A 24,659-nucleotide genomic window follows, 5' to 3' on the forward strand; every position below is an offset into this window, starting at 1 on the left:
GACTCTCACGTCCTTCCCGCGTGCTGGCTGCCACTGATTCTCTACCTTTTCTCCCATAACCAAGGCTGTTCCCATTTGTTCTCTCTCCCAGGCTCCCATGGCTGACCAATCAATGTCTCTTCCTGTCAGAGCTTCCAGTATCTTCTCAGGGCTGCTCTTCTGGTGCTTTCCTGCAGTGTGGGACGCTGGTGGCTAGCGCCTTCACCGAAGCCCCTTGTTTATCCTGATGCTTTCGTGCCCTGTTTCTCTTGCCTCCTAGCCTATTTCCCCACTGCCCACTACTCCCAGGGGAACCTCCTTGTCCTTCTTCTAGCCCTGTGTTGTCCCTCTGTTTGACATGGCCCATATTGTTGTGTTTCCTCTCTGTGGGTGATTTTTAGATCGGGGCCTCCAGCCCTGACTGTCCCTTAATGCCTAGCTTGATCATTTAGAGCCAAGTGACTAAGGAGCCACCCCCGTTGGCTGAGCGTCTGCTGTGTCCTGCCCATCCTTCCACGCCCCACGTGATGTTCTTTCTCTAGGTCTTACAAACAACGCTATGAGGCAGCCGCTGTTGGCTTTGTACGCTGCTGACCCCTTGCAGGTAATGAGGTGCTTACAAGATGGTAATATAGCGAAGCCAGGTCTGATACATAAGAGCCAGTTGGCATATTCATTCCAGGGACAGACCAGACCTACAGAGAGGGAGAAAGTGAGAAGGATCCAGAACCGAGACCAGGACACAGTGTGAGCAGTGGGGCCTTCTCTGTGTGGTGGAAACAGGGTCGTCTGATGGAGTTCCAAGTTTTGGAGAGTGAGTGTAAGAGCCCAGTGGACTCAGCACGAAGTTCAGGATCTGGAGGACGGAAGTTTCCCAGTTATTGCCACATCTGCTCATCCTGTGAGAGAAGAGAAATCTGCCCCCCCGAGGCTTTCTAAGGATGGCATCGCAGAGTGTGGTGAACCACATTTTCATCAGCATCCTTCCTGGGAACAGCGGAGACAGACTTGGCAGGGCTGTGCTAACAGCCACTTTCTGAGATAGACACTGAAGACGTCCCATCAGAGGGAAATTCCTGAAAGTAGTTTTGTGGGGTGGGGTCCCATACACCTCGGACCTCTCGTCACTGCTGCTCCAGGAGGCGCAGGCCGCCACACCTGTCCACAGAGCCTGGCCTTTTCTCAGGGACTCCCGTATCTCTGCCTTTGGGCGTCTCCACCATCAGCTGGTCATTCCAGGCCTAAACCCCGATGTGAGCCCAAGTGGGGTTCCCGCTCACCGGGGTGGGCTGTAGCCAGAGCAGGAGCGGGGGGGCTAGCTCAGAATCCCTGCATGTGGTTGGCGTATGGTCTGTTCTGGACGCCCCGTTTCCTGAGCCTCCCTTCTGTCTCTTGCTCAGTCCCAAGTATTCTGAGCCCTCCCTTCCAGGACCTGTGACAACGGGAAGACAATGGCTGATAGGATTTTTAAAACAAGGCACAAAGAGATAGCAAGTTAATAATAAGTCCAGGGTTGCTGTTTCGGGGTGCAGGGAAAAGGGAGAGGGTAATCGAGTGCTGGGACCGGATGGCGCACCTCCGGACACCGGGGAGAGCCGAGGCCTCCTCTGTGTTTCACCAAGGGTAACTGCTTCATGTATTATCATATAATGAGTTTTATGCATGATGGAAATGTAAAAATCATCTTTTTTTTTTTTTTTAAAGATTTTATTTATTTATTTGACAGAGAGAAATTACAAGTAGATGGAGAGGCAGGCAGAGAGAGAGAGAGAGGGAAGCAGGCTCCCCGCTGAGCAGAGAGCCCGATGCGGGACTCGATCCCAGGACCCTGAGATCATGACCTGAGCCGAAGGCAGCGGCTTAACCCACTGAGCCACCCAGGCGCCCCGGAAATGTAAAAATCATCTTAACCCGAGCCTGCATCTTAACGCGGCACAGACTGGCTGTAATTGATGGTGTCTGTAAGATAGATGTGTGCACGTATTAGGAATGTGCTCTCAGACCCTGGTGCTCTCAAGACTTCTAATGGGATATTATTTGCCGCCTCCGCCTTACCTTGACGTGCGAGGTGGACGCCTTTACACGTAGGTAATGCGTGAACACACTTGGGCTGTGTACAGATAGGCCCTTTTGTTCTTAGAGGTGTGTGTTCATATGTGTGGACACAGTCTTGTTTGTATATTTTCTCTCCATTTGCTTAAATATTTAATTCTGCGGACTAGATTTGGGATTTACCAGTACAACTTGCAGGACTCTACTGCAGCCATGAGCGTGAATGTCCTCTCCTCTTCCCTTAGGCAGCATGAAACGGTCACCCCGGGCGAGCTCCCGCTCATACAGGAAGTCACCACGACACTCCGGGAGTGGTCCACCATCTGGAGGCAGCTCTATGTGGTGAGAAAACGGGATGTTGAACCTAAGCTTAAAAACAGAGAATGCTCTTTTTGGACCTTGCTGTACCGATGGGATTTTTTTTCCTTTCCCTGGGAACCTCAAAAGCAGAACTTCTGGGAACTGAGTCATGCTCAGGGCGAAGAGAGCCCATTATTCTGGCCACCCTGGGGGGCTGTTTGTCCTCTTGGACCTGCTTTGCGTTGGGCTGTGGCCATGCTCACTGTGACAAAGCACCGGTACAGGGAAGGGCCAAGGATTTCCGCCTGCTGGTGCAGAACGGGAAACTGGCTCCTCGAGCACTTTGGAAGACAGGAGTAGGCAGGCTGCAGTGATGACCCTGCAGCGTTTATATTTTGATCATGAAAACTAAAATCTGCTTTTAAGCTGTAATGGGTGCTTATTTATGGATGCAGTAGAGAACAATCGCTGTTTATTTATTTATTTATTTTTGGCCATTGTTTGTGTCTTATCATTTGAGTAAGACTACATAGTCTTCCAGACCTAAGCGTGCCTGTTACAGAGGTGGGGAAGTTGTGTGCATTCTGGCTTCACGTACGACTGTCCGGTTCTCCCAGTCACGGGAGAAGCCTTATTAACGCAGGGAGGTTGAGACTCTGACATCTTCCATTTCTTATTCCCTCGGGGCATTTCTTTGCACATAAATTCATATTTGCAGAAGATTACCTTTTGTTAAGCCTGTATTTCTATTCAGAGTGTTGATTTCTCATATGCTAATGTTGTCAGCACAAAGCAAGGGCTCTGGAGAGAAGTCAGTGCATCGATTTCTTGGGAACACAGAAAACTTGCAAAAGTCCCACAGCTGCTCTCTGGGCAGGCTTGTTGTTTTTGATTATACAGTGGTTTCTTGTAAATGCACAGTAATAAGCAGTTGCAGTAATTGGTCATCAAATGTTCTCAAAAACCGAAAAGCGTAAAGTTAGCCATGAATGTTTTGTGTAAATCTGAGCAATTTTGTAGTCGGTCTTTCATGTTCAACTTAGCAATTTTTAAACAAAAATATGGCAGCAAAACAAACAGGGCTGATGCTGAGTGATCCGTTAGTGGGCAAGGCTCTAGCCTTCCCACCCAGGATAGGCATGCCCGGCCATTACCTTGGTTTCCTTTTTAGAAATGAGGGTTTCCCTCTTGTGGACTTACATTGTTGGATTTGTACAAAACTAGAAGAAATTCCTTATAGTACTTGTCTACGAATTGGTTTTTTGCTGTGCTCTGTGGTTGTAAACAAGTTAGCAGAATATTATGGAGTTTAGAGATTTGACAAGGCTTTAGGAAAAATGAATTATTAAGAGGAGATAAACCTAGTGTGGAATAAACTATTAATTTTGGCCATTTAGTTATTATTTAAGAAATGAACACTAGGACAATGCTGGGAAGAGGAGTTTGTGGCGTGCAGGATAATCTACTGGGGTGCGGATCATAGAAATTGCTAAAAGAAGGTCACATGCTAGAAATAGTGGGACGAGAGGTTCAGAAATGTAGAGCAGAAGTTATTTTAAAAAGTAGCGGTGGCCTCATTTTAATATTTATAGGGACCCTGTTTAGAATTTTATCAAATTAAGTGTTTCCTAGATTTCTTTTTGTGGAAGGATCCACTGGCTTCTTTTAGGAGGTGGGGCAGTCCCCAATTTCCTCGATGAATTCTGCTCTGCTCTCTTGGCTGTTGCAAAACTGTTCCCCTTTTTTTTTTTTTTTTGGTACCATCAACGCCTTCAAAATATGTAGAAAGTGATAAAAATGTGAATTTGTGTTTTCCTTTTGATGTAAATGCCCCAGGAGCTGGTAGATGAAGGTTTTACTCCTTGCAGAACCGCTCTGTGTGCACTGAGCAAACCCCGGTGCATGTGGTTCCATGTGATGCTGTTCCCTCTAACTCGCCTGATGCCAGGCCCAGGTGGTCAGTTGCTTGGTGTGCTGAGCGTGGCACAGGGCGCAGTCTTCAAATATTGAAGACTCCATGGCAAGATCTTCAGGCTCACACTGAATATGTGGGACTTCCCGGGTAGCCGATCTTCGGGCCGTGGACTTCTAGACTAGTTCATGGGCTCAGTGTGCAGCTCCATGTCGAGATCTTGCTCTGGTTAACTTCTCGATTCAGGGGCACAGACTCAGAACACTGGCTGGAATATGGAGGATTGTGTATGACTTCTTTTCCTTTTGATCTGTGAGTGCCTGATGGGAAGCAGGCTCCATACCATGTGTTCCTGTTTCATGCTTTTGACATTGACTGAATCCCATCACGCAAAGCCTGTGCTGCACGTGCATTTGGAAAACCATCCGCAGTGCTTGTTTCTACCAAGAGCTTCACGCACGGCTTTTGTCCCCCCTGCAGCAAGACAACAGGGAGATGTTCCGAAGTGTGCGGCACATGATCTACGACCTCATTGAGTGGCGGTCGCAGATTCTTTCTGGAACTCTGCCGCAGGATGAGCTCAAAGAACTGAAGAAGAAGGTCACTGCCAAAATTGATTATGGAAACAGGTTTGTTTATTTGAAAGATGATTTCATGCTTAAATTATCCAATCTAATAACATTACCGTAAGCCTTGAGGAGGCTGAAATCCTATTTCATCACAAAAAAAATTTCTGACATCACAATAAGGGCGTAGTTTTCATTTTTGAAAGGATGGGTTATTTTCTGTTGGATTCTAAAAATCAGGAGTTTTCAGAGACATTGTCGAAACCTGTAGTGATCTGCGAGAAGCTGGGGCTGGGGTGGCCTGTCGTTTTCACTCTTCCATAGGTGGCCCTGCTGGGATTTTCCCTGACAAGGGACTTCTTTTGTTTTCTGCTCACAGTTCTTGACTTGGAGTTCAGACGTAGGGATACTTTGTGCAATAAGAAGCACTGGGTTGCTTTGTGGAACCCTAAGTTCTAAGAGTTGGAAGGGACCTCAGAGGTCACCTTGAAACTTAACACCGAGCCAGGGGCTCGAGGTTTGGCAAACCCAGATACAGCCAGCAAAATCTGAATCTCAGATAAACAACAACCAATTGTGCTTTCTGTAAGGATGTTTTTTGCAAAAGTTCCTGTCTACAGTGGGCCTCCACTCAGCTCTGCTTGAATGCCTTCAGCAGTGGTGCACTCCCTTCTCCACAGCGCTCACTGGGCATGCCAGCGTTCGCAAGCCTTCCTGATGCTGAGCTGGATCGAGCTGCCTCATTCCGATTCTGCCAAGTCTGTGATCTGAGTGAGGCCCTGCCCTTTCCCACGGGATAACTCTCTAGTTATTCCTATAATGTCAGAGCTGCAAGAGGCATTTAAAAATGATCTGGTCATAGGATGCCCAGATGCTGGTCTGTATCAGAATCACTCCTCCGAGCTTTCAAAATATAAAATTGTGGGACCTACTCCTGAAGATTCTGATTTCTAAGATGTGGGATGCTGGCTGGAAATCGCAGTTTTTAAAAATAGGGTTGGACCATGCTGGATTGCAGATTGGGGAACTTCTGGGAGAGTCAGAACCTCTCATTTTACATATTAGGACTGTGTGCTCAGAGAATGGGAGAAGTTTGCCCCCAGCTGTTTACCTGAAAGTTGCCCTGGGTAAACTAAAGAACCTCTCTGTAAAATCAGAATTATAACATAATGTTGTTTTCTAGTACTTCATCCTTTCAAGTGTGAGAAGTTATTACTTAGATGTAGTATTTGGATTAAAAGACCTACAGGAGAAGGTGTTTCCCCCCTACCCCCTTGCCCCACTAAATCTGTGTGTAGGATATTAGATATTGTTGCAGGGAAAACCATTTCATGAGGACCTGCTTAAACAAGAAAATGACGAAGAACAACAACAAACTTTTGGAGCTTTGATTCTGTTTTCTGTTGGAAAATTGTATTTTTAAACTTATGTTCAGAAACCACCTGCTTAATTTGGCTGTGGGAGGAACCAAAGTACATCATGTCATGGAACAATCTAGTTAAGAAAGGAAGTGTTTCAAAACACGATTTACTACTTGGATCTGAAATACAGTCCTTATTTAGGACTGTTTTTGACCTCTTGCTCTGTTAAGTTCTACCGTGATAGTAGAAGTTCACCGTGAATCAGAGCCATGTGAGCACCGGTTGCTGCAAAATACACAGAATGATTGGCATGAAGAAGACCCTGACAGGCCACTTCCTGTACCATTTTCCATGTGGCATTCTGGAAGGATCCTAGACGTGGCCATGAGTGTGTTCTGGCTCAGAATCCAGGCTCTGGGTTCTTCTAGATGGTTCCCTGAGCTTAGGTTTCTGCTTCTGTGAAATGGATCTGACCACCTGTCATGGCAGGAGTGAGGAGGAGGAGCACATGGCAAGATGTATGCAGCAGGCTGGTACATAGCCTGGGCCTCTCTGCTCCTTAGGGAGCCTGTTTCTCTGTGGCCCCTCCTCCTAAAGCCAGGTGCTTTGTCGGTAGTCCTAGGCCAGCACTGGCTCCGCCCATACAGGAAAGGATTCTCTCCCTACCTCATTAGCATTGACTCCACCCATACCAGCATTGATCCTGCCTACACCGGCACTGGCTCCGCCCATGCAGAAAAGGATTCTCTCCCCCTCTCATTAGCATTGACCCTACCCATACCAGCACTGACTCCTCCCAGGGGCAGGTTTATGGTTTGGATGAGCTGTGATATTTGGGAGAGGGGCTTTTCCTCGTTAGTGGAACATGTTGCAGACACAACTGATGAGAGCCCAAATTTATTTTTTTCTTTTTTTAAAATGTTTTTCTCTTCCTCTTGAGGCACCCCACAATCACTGCAACTACTGAGGCTGTTTTCATGCAGAGCAAAAAGCCTCTGACTCTTTATTTAAAAGCCTGTTTACCCTCTTGTTGCTGACAGGCCCAGTTGGTTCTGCTTCACCATCAGTGGATTTACTCAGTAGATATTTACAGGGAAAAACAAGGTCTTTGTGATGGCCTTCCAAATGGTGCAGTGGCCCAGCATATCTAGCAGAATGATCCTGCCTGACATGGTACCAGATTCCTATCCAGTGTTAAGATGTGTGGCTTTCAGAGAAGAGAGGTCAGAGATGAATTTTTCTGGTTGGAGTCATTATTATCAAGTCAACTTCCCTCCTAAAACTGTAACTGTTAAAGGTGTTACTTAATTGAAATTTATCTTTCCTTCAGCAGACTCTTTACATTGCTGTATGCTTAAAAAAACCCCGAAAAGTTCCTGCTTCTATAGACTTGTTAATCACAGGAAGAAAATCCCAAAGGCAAAGTATAAGGCATCTGTGGTTAAGAGCCTCATATCTTATTAAAAAGAAAACCATAACACATCACATAGCACAGCTCCTGGTTTGTTTCTTTACATAATGGTCTTTGTTTATTCTTTAAATGAAAACTGTGCTAAAAATCACCTAACAGTTTTCTTGGATTTGGGGAACAGAATGTTGCCCAAAAGACATTTCCAGATATAGATGGACAGACTTATTAGACAGATGCTGCTCGTGTTTTAAGTTGGCTACTACATCTAGCCATCTGGCCAGAAAGTTGCTTAATGTTATTGTGGGTAACTTCCACATGTTTGGTGTTGAAACATAATAGAATGTCTTTACCGAGGATCTTCTGGTGGGATTATTTGGGGATTAGAACTGGCTGTACGTACAAGGAAAGCTGTGTGATAAAACTGACCAGAATAGAATATACTCTGCTCCAGCTCTTCCTCCCTCTTCTCCCCAGCTTAGTGATGGTGGGACAGTCACAACAACCAGTTTTAAGTATTGGGGCATGTGGGTTTGTATATCATTGCATATATACATATATATGAGGAATGACTACATACATATAACACTCCGTCTGTACATGCTATATATCCCACCGCTCCCCCGAATATACACAGCAGGTGTATGCTTCAAACTGTCCACGCTGTTTACGTAGTACTTAGTAACCCACACTTCGAAGCCCTTGGTTTGTGTCCATGAAGTTCTGGATGCTTCTTGTTGTAGAATTCTCGACCTGGACTTGGTGGTGAGAGATGAAGACGGGAACATTTTGGATCCAGAACTAACTAGCACGATTAGTCTCTTTAGAGCTCACGAAATAGCTTCTAAACAAGTGGAGGAAAGATTGCAGGAAGAAAAGGTAAGTTCTGTTCTCCAAAATGTGCCCGTTTACGTTTGGAGTACCTTTCCTCCGTAACTGCTTTCAGCACTAATAAAACACCAGTGAAGCCCAGAATTTGCACTAGAAAATCCCCCAGAAGCACAACTGAACCGCACACTTCATGCAGTGACGAATGGAAAGGAACCCAGGTCAAAACATGCTGCTGACGACCGGAAAGAGTTTCATCCTTTGGTGGGGGGAGGGTTGTACAGCACTTGCTCTGTCTCAGGAGGCAGGGTCTTAATGACATTGACTTCGTGTTCTCATACCGTGGGAAACAGGACTTGATTCTGCATTTCCTCTTTGGTAGGAGCCCACGGAGTGACATACTCTAAGCTCGATGAGGTCAGGGAGCACATGTCTCACTGATCTTCTTCATCCTCTCTGGTCTGTCAAGGGATCTTCTCTCTAGCAGCTATTCAGAAATCAGCTGATTGAGTCAGCCATTCATTCAGCGAGTCTTCATTGAGCACCTGCTGTGTGCCTCCTCCTGAGGACATTAACAGTGAATAAGACAGAAATGTCCTCGGAGGATTTAGCCGAATGCAGAAACGAAAATTAAGCAAGTATGCTTGCAGACGTCATTGTGATTGATTGAGGAGACCCTCGAGTACCTGAGGACAGGACTCAGGACAAACTCGGATGGGATTGTGGCCTTTGCAGAGGGTGTAATTACTTTTCCTCTGGGTGTGTGTATGTGTTGAGAACTTGAAGTGGGGCGAGGAAGTGACTTGTGGCTTTGCTGTGTTATGCCAACCGGTTGCACATAATTTCTTCTTCTATCGAAAATAAAGCGAGGGTTAATGGTAAAGAAAGTGAGGGAGAATAAAGAAAGCGAGGGTATTGCTAATTTCCACTTTCTGTTTTATTTCTACTTAGTCCCAAAAGCAGAACGTAGATATTAACAGACAAGCGAAGTTTGCTGCCACCCCTTCTCTGGCCTTGTTTGTCAACCTCAAAAATGTGGTTTGTAAAATCGGGGAAGATGCCGAGGTGCTCATGTCTCTTTATGACCCTGTGGAGTCCAAATTCATCAGGTCAGTGACGCGTCCCTGCCGCAGGCTTTCCTGTCTGGTTAGTGGGTTCGTGTTAGGAGAACGGCACTGGAACCGCCCTACTTGTTGCTCTCAAAGATAGCAGGGGGCTCGTCCGCTGGCCGGGCTTCCCCCAGCAGCTGAAGCCGGTGCTGTTTTGGGACTGCGTAATGGCAGGGCTTGGGCTCTGGGCCAGCTTCCCCTCTCTTCTTCCCTGCACGCATGTGGGTATTGGGATGTAGTTTGGTCTTGTGATATTTCAGGGACCTGGCAACTGAAGATTGAACTGATTGCTTCCTGCATTGTCCTTATAGGGTTTTATGTTTCCAGACCGCCCCTTCTCCCCCAAAGGAGTATCATTCTTGTCTTAATCTTTTAAGCTTTTAGTTTTTTGTAAGTTTTATTTTTGGACCTTTGGCCTGTTGTTATTTCTGCAACACGATTGGCTGGAAAGTAGCATCTTGACCAGGGCCTGCTACAGTGCTCTCACTTAATATATGGTGAACAATTTGTTGAACAAAATAGTATAAATGTAAATATTATAAATCTCGTCTCTGCTGTTCCTGTCATTTGTAATATGGTCTCTTTTTCTAGTTCTTGCTTTTGTCTCTCAGTATAACTTTCACTTTGTCCATATGGAAAAATTACGGTTTAGATTATGTGTGACGTGTGTATGTGTATGCCTTTAAAACTGAAACTTCTTCGTTTATAGTATTCACATTTTTTTAAAGAGAGAAAGCGTGCACATGCATGTGAGGGTGGGGAAGGGAAGAGAGAAAGAGAGAGAGAGAGAGAGAATGAATCTTAAGCAGCCTCCACTCTTAGGGCGTAGCCTGATACAGGGCTTGATCTCATGACCTTGAGATCTTGACCTAAGCCAAAATCAAGAGTCGGGTGCTTAACCAACAAGTCACCCAGGCACCCCTGTATTATTCAAAAATTAAAGAGTTAGTATGTGGCAGAAAACAGAATAAATGGATGAATTTCATCCTCATTTCTGATATGGACTTCATTTCTTATTCAGATTCGATTTGTGTATTTAGCGTAGTTGTTATAGGCTATATAGGAACTAGTCGTGCGGTGTTTTTTTATGCTGTAAATGAATGAATGCTGAATTTTGGATTATAATCAGTCTAAATAAACCAGTAATGCTCTTAAAATAATGAGCTTTGAAATGACATTTGCAAATAGTTCCACTGCAGTTGTAACCCTAGACATCCCAAATGACAACCCCTCAAGGGTTTTGTACTGACCCTTCGCGACTGCTACCGTGTGTGAGAGATGACTTACATGTTAATGGAAGAGCCGCTCTGTGTGGCATGGCTGACATTTCTGAGCTCATGCAGTCTCCTGCATCGTGGACCTCCGTGATGGTAATCATAAATCAGTGTGGGTGTCTGTTTAGTGCCGTGTTGTATTTGGAAAATGAATTCGCTTTTATTTCTTTTGTTTTCAAGTGAAAACTACCTGGTTCGCTGGTCCAGTTCAGGATTGCCTAAAGATATAGACAGATTACATAATTTGCGAGCTGTCTTTACTGTAAGTACACCCAAAGCAGTTCATTTGCATCCTCCACCATCCTAATGATTATTTTTAACGACCTCCTTCTGTCTTCCTCCCTGCTGGAGCATGGGTCCTTGGGATGCCTGCAATCCATGGGAATTCAGTAATGACAAAATGCCTTCCCAGAGCTGTTCTGGGTCTCTAGCTTCCCTGTGAATCCCCGTGGCAGAGATCTACCCCAGCACTCTCTTAAACTTGTATCTGAAGTTTGCTTAACATTAATCGACTATTGTTACTCAGTTCCTTTTTGTTATGTGAATAACTTATTAAGATGCTAAAAAGTGGTCTGAGAAGAGCATCTCAATCCATCTTTTTACTGTCTGTTTCAATTGAACCTGTACTGTGTAATGGTTCTCTAAAATAATTTATGGAAATTAATATTTCTAGGACCTCGGAAGCAAAGACCTGAAAAGGGACAAAATCAGTTTTGTTTGTCAAATCGTTCGAGTGGGTCGCATGGAGCTGAGGGACAACAACACCAGGAAACTGACCTCAGGCTTGCGGCGGCCTTTCGGAGTGGCCGGTAATGCCCCCCTCTCCTTTCCCTGAGAGTTTCAGGATCTTCACTTGCACTGTGAGTCGGCTGCTGCAGCTGAATGCTGGACAGCAGGCTGCTCTGATTTATCAGCTTTTCTGTTAGAAGAAAAAAGTCTTCTTTTCTTTGTGGTTTCTGTGGGTGTGCAGCTCAGGAGGCTTCAGTGTGCAAGTTTCAGATGTAAATCATATATTTGGTTTTCAAGCAGATCCCATCTCCTGAGGGAGACCCTGACCCACATTCTCAGCCTGGAGGAAAGCCAGCCACTGGATGCTTTCAGAGTTTCTGGACTTGGTGATCGATTGATTTAGGAGGGAATTTGCACTGCATAGTCAAAGTGATGAAGAGGTAGAAGGAGAACAGATCGTGAGGAGGACATGGTTATCTTGAAATAGGTGTTGTCTGGCCTCCATGCTTGTGTTCTGTTATTTTGGTAACAGCTCAAGGAAAGGGAGAGATTAGTCACATCTGCTGGGGGAAGGTGAAGGTGTCCCCCCGGTCTGCTGGGGGGATGGTGAGAGTGTCCCCGGTCTGCTTGGGGGAAGGTGAAGGTGCCCTCATTCTGCTGGAGGAAGGTGAGGTATCCCCAGCTTGCTGGGGGAGGGTGAAGAAAGCTACATGTTTTTGGTGTGAAAGATAGATACTTGAATGCAGTGATTCTTGATGCTAACTGTACCTGAGAACGGTTTGGAGAACTACTGAAAAATATATTCTTGCCCAGCCCCCACAGCCTGCTAGTTAAATTAGAATTGCTGCTTTAACCAGCATCACCTGTGAGCCATTATGGGCCCTGCCGTGAGGAGGACACAGTTATCTTGAAGTAGACAGCAGACAGCAGGCTGCTGCCATCACACTCTTTCCTCCTTGTGTCGCCTGCGGCGCTGAGCATGCCGGTGGGGCCGTCCTGAAGTCGTGAGCACCTATGACCTACTCAGGATGTTCTCCCACTGGCTGTTCTCTCCCCACCTCAGAAGGTGGGTCACCTTTTTGGTAATCAGCTTCTGCCCATTCTGGTGCAATTCCCATTCCCATATAGGAACTTATTGAGGTTTTATCCAGGATAACTTCTGCGTGTTTATGTCAACAGAGCCCAGATGAACATGTCGTGGACCTTTAAGCCCATGGTTCTCTGGAAGCCTTCTATGAAAATATCATGTCACATTTCTCTCTTAATATGGTGCAACAGCAGGGATATAAAAATTACAAGAAAGCTGGGACGCCTGGGTGGCTCAGTTGGTTGGACGACTGCCTTCGGCTCAGGTCATGATCCCGGAGTCCCGGGATCGAGTCCCACATCAGGCTCCCAGCTCCATGGGGAGTCTGCTTCGCTCTCTGACCTTCTCCTTGCTCATGCTCTCTCTCACTGTCTATCTCTCAAATAAATAAATAAATAAATAAATATTTAAAAAAAAAAAATTACAAGAAAGCAAAAAGCATCGTTAAGACATATGTTATTCAGAATTCCGTGTAGCTGGGCTTGTGCCGGACTCCCAGCCAGAGCAAGAACTTTCGTGGCGCGGGCCAGCATGCTGCAAGTGGCCGTGAGGGAGACACCCCACGAAATCTGTCCATATTGTCACGGCCTTCACCTCTGGGCTTGGGAGGGGGTCCTGGGAGCTGCTGGGAGGGCGGTCCCTTCCAGGACATAGGGGATGAAGGCTGCCTTCTCCTGCCTGGATGCGAGTCACCATCCTTGCTTCCTCGCTGCCTTCCTGTGAGACTTGGCTGGGTTCCTGATGTGTTCCCAAGGCAGACACTGGGTGTGTTTGACCAGGGGACACACTCAGCTGGCGGGATCAGCTCTGCGATGGGGGGGAGAGGTGTGCAGACACAGGCAGGCTGTCCACCGTGGCTTATGGGCAGCAGGTGGTGTCCGAGGCTCAGACTCCTCGTGTCGTGGCCCAGAGTTCCAGGCTGCTGCTAGAAGTGTGGTCTTGGGCACGGGAGCATCCAACGGTAGGTGCACCTAGAGCCGATGGCTTGCCTCTAAGAAGGCTTCAAGCTGGGAGCATCTTCTGGGAGGCGGAGACTACGGTCCAGGCCACACACTGCCGAGCAGCCGCAACCGGATGTTCCAGTTCGTGTGTGCTTCTGCGACCTGCATCTCTCAGCACGCGCATAGGCTCTTTGCTCTGGGAGGAACACTGGTATAGCAGAGGATGTGGGGCTGCGTTCTGCCTGGGAGCATACCCAGGGGCTCCCTGGGCGCCACTGGACCAGCTAGGAGTGGGCATTGCCCCTCTTCTGGTCCTCTAGAGCCCTCCCCATTTCTGGGGGTCGGGTGGTAGAAATGGAAATTTTCCATATTTGAAGTTTATGGCTGTGGACACCAAGGAAGGCACCATGAAGAGAGAAGCAGGCCTGCTGCCCACCTCTCTGGGGTCAGGGGTTGTGATCGAGTAGAGAGAACGCGACTGTCCAGGACTGTTCTTGGGGTCTCTGGCTGTGTCGGTCAGAGCTTGACCAGCGGAGATTTTCTGGCTCTCTGACTTGGGGCAAGGTCATCCGATTGTGTCCTTAAGCCTGAATTTCCTCAGTTGTGCAGGAGGTGATGGTGAGGAATCGCTTGTCTGGTGCCTCTTGGAAGAGTGTCCACAGATGGGGGCGTGCAGTGGGTTGGTGGGTGGCAGTGACTTTACTATTGTGATGTCACTCGGGGCAATGCGAGAACTTTCAGATGCCCCAGAGCTGGGCCAGCCAGTGTGGTCGGCCCTGGCCATAGGCGGTTGTTTTGTAGAAGAATGAAATCAAAGGAAAAATTTGGTCCTACCACCACATTTCAGATGCCTGTGGTTCCAGCACATCTCATCATAGGACGTGCTGCTGGGCAGTGCATCTCTAAAGTGTCTGTTGTATCCTAGGCAAAGGAATGAATGAATGAATGAATGGATTTATTTTTAAAATTATTTTAAAATAAAGAAAAGATTTTATTTGTCAGAGAGAGAGAGAGAGAGAGTGCACAAGTGGAGGAGAGGCAGGCAGAGGAAGAGGGAGAAACAGGCTCCCAGTTGAGCAGGGAGTGTGACATGGGGCTCGATCGCAGGACCCTGGGATCATGGCCTGAGCCAATGTCAGACGCTTAACTGACTGAGCCACCCAGGCGCCCCCAGGCAAAGGAGTGTGCTAAGTGGAACTCTGCTGTTTGAACCCCATTGGGCCAGCATTTTCATATAACTTCATTTCTCTTTTGAACATGGAAGTGCTGTAAACTCAGCTATTTAAAAAAAAAACATTGCTGCTGCACGGTTTATGCTGTTGTTGGTCAGAAGACAATCTGCTGTTCCTTTTTGTTTGTTTTCTCTGATTATAGCACTTACACAAAACAATGTTCTTTTCTTGTCCCCAGTGATGGATGTAACAGATATCATAAATGGGAAAGTAGACGACGAAGACAAGCAGCACTTCATTCCCTTTCAGCCGTAAGTATGGAGCCGTCAGAGCATCGACGAGATAGAACATGGAGAACATGTGTTTGTAGTAATTCTCTTGGAAATTAGTTTATAAATTCAGCACCAATAGAGATTGCTTCTTTTCTAATAATGAAGAATTTGTGGAATCACTGCTGTCATGCATGGCATTTTGTAGCCCCAAGAATCTTGGGTTACAGTTGCTTAATGGTCTTGCATGGAGACGTTTTCTGTGTGTTTCAGGGGAGTCACCTTATATTACATGGGACACGCAGAAATACCCTTCTGTGAGCATGCGTGTTTCTCTGCATCATGGATGTTTTCTAGTAGCTATTCACGTACTCAAAATACAGTACATTCAAATTCATCATGGGAGGTGGCTCCATTTAAAATAGAAAACTGAACAAAATAATTATGAATTGTTTTGTAAGGCGAGAAAGAATGCTGGAAGCAAATAATCATGCTGCTGATTTTCTGTCTCTGGTGGCTTCGAGTGGACTGGGTCTGTGCTCGCCACTTTTAGGGTTTATCTAGTTCGGAAGCTGAGCGTGTGGAGAGGTGCGGGAAGCTTGGAAAACATTTAGAGGAGATTTGTTAAATTGATTTTCTGATGGGAAGGTAGATCCCATGGAAATGGTCGAAAGAATCGGTTATTTCCTTGCAGAGTAAGGTGAGAGAGTACCTATGTAACAGTCCGCAGCCATTTCACTGGGCACTTCTCCATCTCAGACGCCATGGAGAGGAAGGGGTTTAGAGTGGTTTAAGATCATCAGAAGAGACAGTTTCCTCCTGGGGGTGGGAAGTCTTAGAAGAGGAGACCATAAGGCGTGTTGGCATGACCTGTTTAGAGTGCTCCGCCTTCTGCCTCTTCTCATTTCTGCTTTTACTTAAGTGGTTCCATGCTTGGAAAAAATTTTATTTTAGGACCTGTCCCTTGTGTTCAGGTGCTGGCCGAGGAGGCTTGGAGGCTGGTGATACCCAGCGTGTGGCTGAGCGAGTCTCCCTGGGGGTAAGGCAGGCTGGAGCTGTGAGCTAGGCTTCCCTTTGTACCGCCCATTCTTGCATGAGGGATCCCCGCACTCAGCCCCAGGCTGGAGAACCACGTGTTTAAGATGGGATTAGAGTGGTTTTCTTCGCTGGCAGGTGGTCTAGTCAAAAGGAAATTCTAGTCTAGTCTAGGAAATTCCACTATCTGCTCAGTGGAAATTTTTGTGATCTTCCCAACATGAGACTAACTGAAAACGCTGCATTAGCGAGCTTGAAATGGGTGTCTCACTACACAGAACTGGAGACACAGGTGTTTTGTGGCTTTATTCTGTTAGAGTTGCTCTTCAGCCCAATATGGTACCCTTCTGTCCGGTATGGTAATCATGAGCTACATGTGGCTATTTAAATTAGTGAAGATTGAATAAAAGTAAATACTTAGCTCTTCATTTACACTAGTCCCATTTAAAGTGTTCAGTACCACAGGTAGTTGGTGGCTACCGTATTTATCATTACGGATCTAGAGCATTCCCATCATTGCAGAACATCCTGTTGGGTAGTACTTCCTTGTAATACACCCAGTGAAGATAGTTACAAGGATAGTTACCAGTTCTGCACGATCTGGAAGTTTCCTCAATAAACAAGGGAAACATCATCTTTGAACATGGGCAGATATTGAGGTAATAAATAAAATATACCCTTAAAAAATGATAATATTAAGTTGCTTTTTTTGCCCTTGAGAAATAATGTAGCCCAGTGCTGATTTGAATGCTGTTTTATCTATTAGACCTCAGAGTTTCCTGATGCCCTGATGTACCACTGAGTTGAAATTACCTGTTGCCTGCTAGTATCTTCTGGGAAAAGTCAAGGAAAAAAAAGGAACCGTGGGTTATTGTTTGAAAAGTTCGGAGAGTTATTAGTTTTAGATTCCCTAGTTTAAATTTCAGTGGGACATGTTAGGAGCCATCTGAGCTAGCATATTGCCGCCATCTTTTTCTGTCTTATGGCAAACACCCATCTTAAAAAATACTGTTACACGTTCAACTCTTACTGTAATTTGTGACTCCTTGCTCCATTAAAAGAAGACTAATACACAGATTAATATTTCCAGTACTTGAAACAAAAGAGCAGCATGATTTTAATAGCAAAATAAGCAATGAAACCAGTTCTTTGGGAAATGCCATGCTAATGAAACCGTTTTTTGCTCCATTAAAACTGATTTATTATATCACAGGATAAGTTTTAGGGAAGGAAACACAGTGCATATCTTTTTCTTTCTGTCTTTTTTAACTTGGTGAAGTAAATGAAAGCAGTCCTCAGCTCTCTTGAGTAATGTGGGCTCACATGATAAATAACACTTGGCCTTGGTTCTGGAAATGATTTTAAGTGTTAGGCACTTGATGTCCATTTTCTTGGTCTCATTGCATGCTCTGTTTGCTGTGCTACGTGGTATTTCTCTTTGCACGTGGTGCCTGTTTGTACTTACCTGTTGGTTTTAGTGTAGCTTCTATGAACAACTCATGGTCCACGGGACCGCCAAATGTTGATGATTTACATTCATAATTGGGTCACAGTTTGACATTTCAGACAGGGTACTTATGTTCTCCAAAGACTTATGTTCTCCTAGCTCACAGCTCCAGAAAGTGCCATTCTTCTCACACTTAATTATCGGAGGCCACATTGGGTAACACAGGTCAATGGAGCAGAGTGGTTGGTCGTCACCCAAGTTCCCCAAGCAATTAAGTTGTAGGGATCTTTTTTTTTTTTGGTCTTGATTTTGCTTTTCCCTTTGCACCACCTGCCCCTTGACCTATGCCATAGTCAGGAATTACTGAAATTGAAGAAACAGATCTAAACATTCCTTGCAATTAAATGTTGTCCAACCACGTTATTTTCAGATAAGTGCCCTTTTTTATTATCTGGTAGAAATGGAGTGGAGGCTTGGTGCATGTTTATGTCTGGGGATAGGGTCGACCTCGTTTGCTTTACTTCTCTTGTGTGGTTCAGCATTTTCCTGATCAATGCTCTTCCCTGTCTCTCTTGTCACCTATCCTGTCCTTTGTCGTGCGTTGATTCATGATGACTCTCTCGCATTCGGTGACGATGATCTCTTGTGTTCCCTTGTTACCGTGACCTCTGGGTCTCTGTGCCCCTTTGTCTCCTGTGGTCTTGGTCGTCCCGTGCCCTCCAGGCTCGCGTTGGACGACGCCATTCGACACAAGCCGCTGAACATGTCATCCCGTTTTTCACCCAGGGTGGCAGGGGAGAATGACTTCCTTCAGACTGTTATAAACAAAGTCATTGCTGCCAAAGAAGTCAACCACAAGGGCCAGGGTATGTATTCTGTTGTTTTATTGCTACAAATGTTCACTTATTACATGAACTTGGGATAATGCTGTATGGTTTGCATTTTAATTTGATGATCGTGATGGTGGTGATGATGATGAAGATGCCGCTGCTGATGGTGGTGATGGTGCTCCTGGTGGTGATGATGTTGGTGATGTGATTGGTGATGATGGTGGTGGTGATGGTGATGATAGTGATGATGTTGGCAATGGTGCTCATGGTTCTGATGATGGTGATGAAGATGGTGATGAAGATGGTGGTGATGGTGATGATAGCGATGATGGTGGTGATGGTGCTCGTGGTTCTGATGACGTTGGTGATGAGGATGGTGATGAAGATGGTGGTGATGGTGATGATAGCGATGATGGTGGTGATGGTGCTCGTGGTTCTGATGATGTTGGTGATGAGGATGGTGATGAAGATGGTGGTGATGGTGATGATAGCGGTGGTGATGGTGCTCGTGGTTCTGATGACGGTGATGAAGATGGTGATGAAGATGGTGATGAAGATGGTGGTGATGGTGATGATGGTGGTGATGGTGCTCGTGGTTCTGATGATGTTGGTGATGAGGATTGTGATGATGGTGGTGGTAATGGTGATGTTAGTGATGACGTTGATCATGGTACTGATGGTTCTGATGATGTTGGTGTTGAGGATGGTCATGAAGATGGTGGTGATGGTGATGATAGTGATGATGTTGGCGATGGTGCTCATGGTGGTGATGATGTTGGTGATGAGGATGGTGATGATATGATGGTGGTGGTGATGATAGTGATGATGGTGGTCATGGTGCTCGTGGTTCTGATGATGCTGGTATTGAGGATGGTTGTGATATTGTTGGTGATTGTGATAGTGATGATGTTGGCGATGGTGCTCGTGGTTCTGATGATATTGGTGTTGAGGATGGTTGTGATATTGTTGGTGATGATGATAGTGATGATTTTGGTCATGGTGCTCGTGGTGGTGATGATGTTGGTGATGAGGATGGTGATGATGATGATGACGTTAATGATGAGAACGAGGGGGGTGGTGGTGGTATATGGGCAGTGTTGGGTCATGATCTACATGGACAATGGATGTACAATGTATGGAGGTTTTCTTGCTGGTCCCGCTTGTGAGCATAGCTGAGAGCCAATCCCTGGATGAGTGGAGGAAGGCTGAGTGGGACACAATGACATGTTTGCAAAGAGTCCAGAGTTGATGAGACTTGGAAGCAAGTAATTTGCCTTCCTGAGTCTTCTCCAGCCCTCCCCTCTCCTCCCAGCCATTTTTGAAAGCACAGAAAGGATTTTACAAGAGAATACAGTCACTGTCCACTGGTTGTTACTCCATCTTTGCGGCTCAGAGAAATGTGGAGGCACTGGACACAGCCCAGCTCTGCGTGCACCCTTGATTCTCTCTTCCGTGCCCTTGTCACATGCTTGGTCCCAGCACATGGTTTCCTGGGCCTCTCCTTCCTCCCCCCCAAAGCTGTGGCTTTGTTTTGGAGATGAATCTCTCTTCAGTTTTGTAATGGAAGGGATTTTTCCTCCTGACTCCACCGTCTTGCACTCATCGTTTTTAATCCCATGCTGACAGGTTTCCCAGCAGCTGACCTTCTGTTGGCAGAGGCAATGAATCAATCACCCGGGGCTGGTGACATTTGGCACTCGGGTTGGCCAGGACCGCTCCCAGAAAACAGCTGTTTACGGAGGCCTTGCCTCCGGCTCTAGGGCAAGTCACCTTCAGAACTTCTCCTACCTAAGGCTGCTCTCAGCAGCAGTGGGAGAACCCATTCTTCTGTCCTCGGTTAGATGCAGACTTATCAGAAACTCCGTGGTGCTTAAGTGGCTAGACCTCTTTCATGTCGAGTTATCTTACGTCACTAGCTTTTTAAGAAATGATTCTCTTGCCTCATCTCCCATTGTTATAAAGGAGAGGATGAATTGAGTTTAAAGAACGTTCTGGAGGAGGGAGAAGCCTTTGGCTTTCTCTGGTGTGAACCAGCCAGCCCCCTCCCTGATAAACAACAACAAAACAAAAACCCCAACTAAAGCATTAATGAACTGTGGCCTCTGTTGACAGAGTGGTTTAAGCTGACCAGGACCCACCTTCTCATCAATTACCAGCTCTCTGATTTGCACTTTAATTGAAAACCATGGGGAGAGCCAATTAAAGCTGTTTTGATTGGAGCCAGCCTCAGCCTGGGAGCACCTGCCCCCAGACCCCAGGCTTCCACCGGATTGCATTTCTCTTGCAGAGCTATCAGATTCTGAGGAACACTGTCCCAAAGTTACACAGGAGAAGTGGAGGTTGGTGTCAGGCCAGCAGGAGGACCCACAACCAGGCTCATGGGTGTCGGGGTGCAAACCTGTGTCCCCAGAGCTGAGAACGGGGGGCTCAGTTTCTTGAAGTCCAGAGGAGGGGTGTTTCCAGGTCACAGTGAGAACTGAGAGACAAGAACATTGTTTTTTCAAGGGGACCCCAGGTGCCTTCCTGAACTGAGGTGCCCCCGGGCAATGTTGCTGGCTGGTTTGTAGATTGTCCTTGAAGCTAAAGTGAATGTGTCTCTTGGGGCTCACTGGCAAGCCTGCTTTTGTGTGTAGCAGGGAGACCCGAGAGAGAGAGAGAGAGAGAGAGAGAGAGAGAGAGAGAGAGCGAGCTGTGAGGTGTGTAGGTTTGCCCCCTGGAGCTCCGTGTTTTCACCAGTGGGGACCCGCGCTGCCCCTGGTGAGGTCTGCCTGCCGGTCGGGCTGCAGTGGAGTCCCGGGCAGCGGAAGGGATGGGAGGTGGGCATTCTTCACAAAGAACCGGGGAGCTTCCCATGCTCATCTGTTCTGAGCTCCTCTCTAGGCTTTGCCCGTTTTAGGTTGACGTCCGCAGGTTTATTTGTCACAATTGACATTTTTTATGTTTAGCCCAAATTATCCTGAACCTTGACCCCAGAGGTGCTGGGTGTTTAACGTGGACAGCGAGACTGCAGACACACCTGGACCTGGACCTCCATTCCTATTGTTTGCCAGAGAATGTATGCTAATCTCTTTGGTTTGTAGCTACTCTGGTTAAGCAAAAGTCAAACTAGAGTGCACTTTTCCTTTGGAAATTGGCCTCATTTTCTCCTTTGAGGAAAGTGTTTTAAACCCAATGTAATCAGGAGAACTTAATCTCCGTGTTTAAATCGTGTTATAACAAATTGAATTGTGTCATTAAGTTACTTCGTTTATGAACTAAGATGGTTGAGCAAGCTGGTATTTGTGAGAAAGAAAAGGTGTTGGAAAGGCGGCGGGAGTTTTGCGTGGTGTTATTAAACATTTCTCTGTCTCTGACCTCTGTAGGTGATCACTGTACCACGTCCTACAGGGCCTTGTGAAATGTCTTCGAGTCCCATTCATTCTGGGGACATTCATTGCTTTGGCAGGTTTTTGGGGACTTGTGTGAGATTTGAGAGCCTGTCCGCAGCACCCTGGTGTCCCCAGTAGGGATCCCATGTGACTGTGTCACCTCCTCTGATAATTTCCCCTTGCATTTCCGCGGGTGTCCCTTTCATACGGCTCTGCTCTGCCAGAGGACACAGCCATGGGTTCAGTGCCTGGCCCTTCAAGGGACTGCTCCTGCAGGTCCAGAGCGTCACCAGCCTGTGGTGCTTTTTTGGGAATTAGAAAAAGAGTGCCCGTCACCTGGGTGAGGAGGGAGATACCGGCAGTGCCTGGGTACACAGCTTGGGGAGCAAGAGTGTGGGTGGGGCTTAGCTCCCACTTGGCTTTCTTTGCCGGGGCCTTGTGGCAGGGCACGGTTTTTTTTTTTTTTTTTTTTTTTTACAGATTTATTTCAGAGAGAGACTTACAGAAATAGTGTGAGAGAGAGAGCGTGAGTAGGCAGGAGAGGGAGAAGGCAGCCTTCCCACTGAGCAGGGAGCCTGATGTGGGGCTCAGTCCCACGACCCCTGAGATCATGACCTGATCCTAAGGCAAATGCTCAACCGACTGAGCCCCCCAGGTGCCCCTGCAGTGCACATTCTGAGCCATGAGACACTGGCCCCTGTTGTGGTGTCACACCCTGACATCGTCTTAGGGACGTCTCTTTATTGGTTATGCTTCTTTCCTCTTCCTTCAAACCGTCCCTCTTATGATTTGGAGTTTTAGATTCTGAAAAGAAACAAAGGAAAAACTATGAAAGGAAAGGAAAATACCACGCATGAAACAGTCTACCTTAGATAACGCGTGTGTTTTTGTTTTTGCCTCTTTTCTCTCCCGGTTTCTCAACAGAGAGGCTTATGCCTCCTCCCTCTGACCTTTATTTTCTGTTCCTCCTTTGTCCTCCCATCAGCACTGCCCCCCACCCCAGCCCCCTGGCCTTAGCAGGGTGCACTCGCTGAGGTCTGCGGTAACACCCGGCTGCTCTGTGCCAGGACGCTGCCCTGGTGCCCTGTTCTCTGGGCTGCATTTTGTGCCAGTGGCCGCACTGTGCCACCCCTCTGGGCTTTCCATTTTCTCTGGCCTCTGATGTCCTGTGTGAGCTTTAATGTTGGGAATTCAGTGTGTAGTTCAGGGCCCTCTTCTTTCTATCCTTGCTTGTGCTCTCACCGTTCAGGACGTGGCCAGGGTGTAGGGTTTTCTGGCTCAGGGATTCTGGCTCATGGGTATCCCTGGCACCTGCTATTGGTTGTGCCCATGGCCCTCCCCTGTGGCCACCCCTCCTTTGTCAAGTTCTGGTTTGATCTCCACACAGGCCTCTCCACCCCCACCTCCATGGTGTTGCCTGGGTTCCTGCAGTGGCTTCTCTGCTGGGATCCTCACTTGGCTCTGAACTGTCTCCCCTCCCACCTGCTCACGAACCCCCACGATCCCCAGAGTACTGTCAAGTGGGGTCCTGGTACTTGCTTGTCTTTCCAGCCTCCCCACTCCTTCAGATGGAGCAGTTCCCACCATGGCAGATAGGACCCTGCAGGGTTGGGACCCTGCTGCCTTCCGAGCCTCCTCTCATGTGTCTCCCCCTGCGACTCAGGTCATCTAGCACCCGGGTAGGCACAGGTCTGCATGCTCCTTGTTTAGGGTCAACTCATCTCCTGATCTCTTGTGATGTCCCTTCGGGAGAGCCTCGATGACCCTCAGGATCCCCATCTTGGGGATATACTCTCCAGGTGCCCTGGACTTTTCCTTACAAAGCTCTTGGCCATTGCATATTTCACTGAGCCCGTAGGTATTTTACTCGTGGGACAGAAGCTGAGTCCCTGGTGAGGATACAGTGAATGTTTACTCTGTGTCTGCTGTGCCCAGTGTGTGTTGGGCACACAGTAGGTGCTTACCGACACTTCTGAGTAGATCAGAGGGATTGTCTAGATGGCAGGAGGAGAAGGCTTCACCACTTGGCAGAGAAAAAAATGTCATCAGTGACTGTGGGTTTTCACCACAAGTGATGTAGGTCTTAGCAGAGGATGGATTTTTTGGGCCGGCTGATAAGAGACAGGAAGCTTGAGAAAAAGGGTGTGAGGTTTGGGGTTTCATCAAGCAGAACGGCTCTGGGCAGCAGCAGCCTCAGGTGATCTCCCGTGTGGGACCATCAGGTGTCTCCAGGTCTACTGGGAATGCACGTTGGTGGACGGAGTGTACAATTCTCCCGTTGGCCTTCTACTGAAGGCAGTGTGCTGAGCTGAGTGGTGGTGAATGGTCCCTGCTCCCTGGAGACATGCATCCTAGGGGAGGAATGGGCTGGACAGACAGATAAACACACACACACACTAGTAGTGTTAATGAGAGCAAATGCCTTTGTATTCTTATGGGCACTTAGGGTCCTGCAGGGCCGAGTGACCAGAGAGCTAGCAGGCCAGGCCTCCAAGGTTCCAGGGATGGAGACCCGGATGTGTCAGCTGACAGCGACAACCTCCCTTCCCACCTGGAAGCGAGGCTCTGTCTTTTGAATGGCTGAGAGAGCCATGCACCTGATTTGTCTCCCGCCTTTGATTTTGTTAGAAAGTGCCTGCTGTATTCCCTCTTTTTACTTCCTGTGTGCTGGCTGCATAGCAGTATTTTCCAAAAAATGCAACTCTTGCTTCGCATGGTAGAGGGAGAGGTTGGCAGATAGCCTCAGCTCACAGCTGGCAGCAAGTTCACCGTGTTCTCTGTGCAGCAGTCCTCCTGTCTAGCTTGGGGTTCTGGAGTCTTCAATTGCCCTCCTTGGAGGGAAGAGCCAAGTGGGGGGCAGAGCATTAGTTCTCCTTCACTGTGATGTCATGCCACAGAGGGACCAGGCTTCCTTGGCTGTGCGGGAGCTGACTTGCTGGTGGCTTGCAGCCCAGCACCGTGTGCCCACCTTCTGGAGAGTCTGTGAAACTCC

The 24,659-nt window shown here is 47.2% G+C and overlaps 1 protein-coding gene across 2 annotated transcripts in view; it reads left to right on the top strand.

The window, feature by feature from the left end:
- DOCK1 (dedicator of cytokinesis 1) overlaps positions 1–24,659 on the top strand; it is a 491,675-nt gene that overhangs the window by 68,038 nt on the left and 398,978 nt on the right. Inside the window, exons 5-12 of one of the 2 annotated variants that reach the window (XM_044240731.1) lie at positions 2,277–2,373; positions 4,724–4,872; positions 8,322–8,457; positions 9,358–9,515; positions 10,970–11,051; positions 11,463–11,598; positions 14,957–15,029; positions 18,193–18,335. In XM_044240731.1, coding sequence (XP_044096666.1) covers positions 2,277–2,373; positions 4,724–4,872; positions 8,322–8,457; positions 9,358–9,515; positions 10,970–11,051; positions 11,463–11,598; positions 14,957–15,029; positions 18,193–18,335 — 974 coding nt within the window. The remainder of the gene's footprint in view (positions 1–2,276; positions 2,374–4,723; positions 4,873–8,321; positions 8,458–9,357; positions 9,516–10,969; positions 11,052–11,462; positions 11,599–14,956; positions 15,030–18,192; positions 18,336–24,659) is intronic. The other variant, XM_044240732.1, reaches the window with a different exon arrangement.

This window comes from Neovison vison, chromosome 2 (assembly GCF_020171115.1).
Source record: "Neovison vison isolate M4711 chromosome 2, ASM_NN_V1, whole genome shotgun sequence".
In the NCBI taxonomy this organism is placed as follows: domain Eukaryota; kingdom Metazoa; phylum Chordata; class Mammalia; order Carnivora; family Mustelidae; genus Neogale; species Neogale vison.